Source organism: Silene latifolia, chromosome Y (genome assembly GCF_048544455.1).
Source record: "Silene latifolia isolate original U9 population chromosome Y, ASM4854445v1, whole genome shotgun sequence".
NCBI lineage: Eukaryota > Viridiplantae > Streptophyta > Magnoliopsida > Caryophyllales > Caryophyllaceae > Silene > Silene latifolia.
In genome coordinates this window covers 209,813,888-209,818,008 of record NC_133538.1, presented here as the reverse complement: position 1 = coordinate 209,818,008, position 4,121 = coordinate 209,813,888, and the positions used below count along the sequence as shown (strand labels likewise).

General features: G+C 36.6%; 1 protein-coding gene across 1 annotated transcript; it reads left to right on the top strand.

The window, feature by feature from the left end:
• The first annotated feature begins 2,130 nt into the window (after positions 1–2,130).
• Positions 2,131–2,989, top strand: LOC141630005 (3beta,22alpha-dihydroxysteroid 3-dehydrogenase-like). Its single transcript, XM_074442903.1, has 2 exons — positions 2,131–2,616; positions 2,906–2,989. The coding sequence occupies exons 1-2, from the start codon at positions 2,131–2,133 to the stop codon at positions 2,987–2,989; spliced, it is 570 nt and encodes a 189-aa protein (XP_074299004.1).
• Positions 2,990–4,121: the final 1,132 nt, after the last annotated feature.

The following is a 4,121-nucleotide window of genomic DNA, read 5'->3' as shown; positions in this document are numbered from 1 at the left end:
GAGCAACAACCCATGATCCTTAATGTGCACATACCCTCTTTTGGCGGGTTCCACAAGGGGCGAATCAAGGGCGTGAATTCACTCCCACAAGTGATTCCACTCAGCCGAGGACGCACCTCACAATCATAATTAATCCATCCCAACTCCAATATTCCAAAGTACAATCAACAACAATATTACCATATCAATTAAATCACAACATCACAATCATCAATCTTAATTTAATTACGCAATCAACTGAGTAGGGAAACCCTACCATAGCACAAATCTGATACGAGTCAAAAAGGATGCTAGAACTGCTCTTCTACAAATTCTTCACCTAACAGTAATCATACAATCCAATCACAATATGCAAAACAACCCCTTTCCCCAAATTCCAATTACTAGATTAAAACCCTAAAAGATAAAACTGACAAAGCCATAAGACTAGTGACTTACCGATAAAATCGACGCAAGAGAGAAAAGAATAAGGACTCACAAACAATCGACGATCTTGGGAGAGATTAGAGATGATTAGAGTTATGTAGGAATGTTTAGGTTTTGTTAAAAGTGAAACAGTAACTCGTAATTTATAACTCTATTCATCTTTAATCAAACCAGGGAAATAATTCCGGTCAGACCGAATACTCGGTCGAGTATAGAGAATACTCGGCCGAGTATACCTTACTCGGTCGAGTATTACCATACTCGGCTGACTATTCCTGGACAGTAGCCTGACTAGAAACACACAACCCATTACTCGGCCGAGTAAGCCCTATTCGGCCGAGTAACAGGACTTAGAAAAATGTAGTATTACAGTTTTACCCGAGTCATTTGACACCTTTGAAAATCCTTTGTTATTTCCATTTACTAATTATCATGTTTACTTTATCATTTGTCATTAGATTTGCTATCATTATGCAAGAGTAGTTTACTAGTCTAGGGATTAATGAACGCCGTTCATAAATTATTCTTGCAATTGTATAATTGGGATGTTATTATATCGATTAAAAGTTTATATCACATATTTGCATTGTTTTCTTAGTTTTTGATTGTTGCCCACATTCTTAGATGAAATTTGTTAATTCACTTTTATAATTCGAGAGGCAAGAAATTGAATTAAACTAAGCACTTTTTAGTAGATGACCTAGCCATAGCGAAAGCTCGTTAGGACCCGTTTTATGGTTGACAATAAAACAGAGGGTAGTTGTCTTTAAGCCTAAACAATTAAAGATATTATCAACTCCTATGTTTAGCTTGAGCATTTACATAATGTGCATGTGTGACCCGACCTCCTTAGACTCTTCCTTTACTATTATTGTTTCATAAACCCAACCAAACCAATCGATAACCGACCTTGATAAAATTCACCCCATAACAACTTGTATAGCAACTCCCCTCTCCTTGTGTTCGACCCTTATTATTACATTCATTTTTGTCTAGGGTATTTATCTTTGATTAGGTTGCGACATCCTATCACGGAGTAGCTTCAAGCAATTGCAACCGGGGTTGGTTGGAGAGTTATTTTCATTGTAATGGTTTAGTAAAGTTTGAGTAAATTTCTAAACAAACTATAAAATAACGGTTGGACGTAGGCTCCGGAGTAGGAGCTGAACCAATTTTTTAAACATCGTCTTGTTTGTATATTTACTTTTACGTTCTCTTATCATTGCTCGTTTATTTATCAATCTCGCTGCCAGTGTTGTGCAATAGTCATCCATACTGTTGCATAGACCGGCTGTACCTCTTGTGAACTTACAATCCATTAAGTTTCTCAAGTTTTTACTCAATAGCTCTTACTTGTGTTAGCCTCTAACCAAGTAAAGGAGAAATTTTTTTAAAAGGTACAACTAATTTTTAAAAGGTAAACCTAATCCGTGACCTATTCTCCACTCACGTAGAGACCCTCTAAACATCAATACTTTATTTCACTTGCAAGATAAAGAAAACAAATCACTCGCTTGTTTAAAGCCAAAAAATCTTTAGAAAGATAATGCGTTGTGGGCTTAATTATGGCCTCTATATAATTCACAATATCATATTGCACATTTGCACTAGCAAACTTTAGTACTCCGTGATTACTCTCCACTCTTAACATAAACATCATAAACTATAAACCATAGAGTTGTTCATATCTATACCCATCACCATATGCTTTATCATCCTTGTGCACCACCTCCGTGCAATTCATCTTCGCCGCCAGAAAAACCTTCCACCGGGCCAATACGGCCTCCCGCTAATTGGGGAAACCCTTCAACTAATGGCTGCCTTCAAGTCAGACAATCCCAACAATTCATCGAAAAGAGGGTGGCTCGCTTTGGCCTTATTTTTACTACACACTTGTTCGGAGAGCCAACCGTCTACTCAACTGACACCGACTTCAATCGTTTTGTCCTTCAAAATGAGTTTAAGCTGTTTGAGAGTAGTTATCCAACGTCCATCTCACACTTGGTTGGAAAACACTCTCTTTTGCTTATGAAGGATGGAAATTTGCATAAACGATTGCATACGCTAACTATTAACTTCGCTGGTGCTGCCAACATTAGAGATCATCTTTTTGGTGGTATTGACAGCTTGATCAGTTCCGTTTTGAATTTCTCCGATGGCAAGCTTTTTCTTATGGAAGAAACTAAAAAGGTAATGGCTTATTGTTTGATGCTAATAATTCAGAGTTGTTTTTTGTAACGGTGTTTTGAGCAAAGCAAATTAAAAAATGGAGTTAAGTTGAAAGAAATTATCGGAAATGGGTTCATGTAGGACAGAAGGAAAGCGACTTCATAACCCAGTCGCTCTCTGGCTGAGCAACTTAACTTGAAATCACAATTTTTTGTTCCATGGGAAATTTGGTAACAAGGCTCAACTCTAAAGTCTTCTAGCCAGGGGACGACTAAGCTTTAAAGTTGTTGTTCGACTGAACAACTTTTAGGTGCTGTTTGGCCTTACTTATGGAAAACGACTTTTCTCTTTTAAAAGGAGTTTATTCACAAATTACTTTTCGAAAAAGTTTTAGTTGTTTGGCCATACTTTTGTAAAAGCGGTTTCTCATAAAATTTACATGTTTGGCCTAACTACTTTAATACAACTTTTGTTTGCTTACTTGGTTCTTTATGTAAAAAGTAGAAGTAAAAGTAGTAAATATCTACTTCTCCTTTTGGGGGTGAATAATGAGTTTTTGACTTTTCAAAAACACTTTTAAAACTCTCTAATTTATCATGTTTGGCCAAGCTACTACTTTTTCAATTACAAAAGCACTTTTTAAGCTTGGCCAAACAGCACCTAATCTGTCCTACATAAGCTCATTTTCAATAATTTTTTTCAACTTAGCCCCCTTTTGTCAATTTGCATGCCTCTCATTCATTTCTTATTTTCTTTTAGGAAATGGAGAGACCATTTTCTCTCTCATTTCCTTTTTGATAATAATTCCCTCTTTCACTCTCATTTTTCCCTTTTCATAACAATACAATAGATGCCCATAAGGATGGAATCTAGTAATTAAAACTTGAGTAAAATTTCCAAGGGTCTTAGGTTTAAATCTCACTAAGAGCAATCTTATGTTTCTAACTTTTGGCTGCAAAACCTTCAACGATCTTAGATTTGAATATCTAACTTCAAAAGCCTGTTTATTAAACTGTAGAACAGTTTTAGGGAGTAGTTAGTGAATTTTTGAATGGGCAATCCTCTTGGTTTCACTAATTATCTTCTCAGACCTAGTGACACACAATTCCAGGCGATATCTATTTCTCTCCAACCAAATGCTATACAGATAGGCCATCCTTACCATATGATATACCTTCTTCTGCAATTTCGAATAGTAATCAAGAGTCAGTACCATCCATCTTTAGTTACAACCAGACTTCCATCCCAGCAATAACTCTCGCACTAAACTCACATGCTGCAAATAAGTGACCATGAGATTCAACATCCCTTTCGCATACAACACAATTGCTGGAATCACCCACACTAATAGAATAGAGGTTCTCTCGTGTGTTCAGTGCTTCATGATAAACATGCCAACCCACAAAAGAGTGTTTGGGCACATACCAGTTGTCCCAAACCACTTGATACCATTGGATAGGTGGGTATATACCCAGTAACCAATGGTACCCAGAACTGATATTAGAATAACCTTTAGGATCAACAAT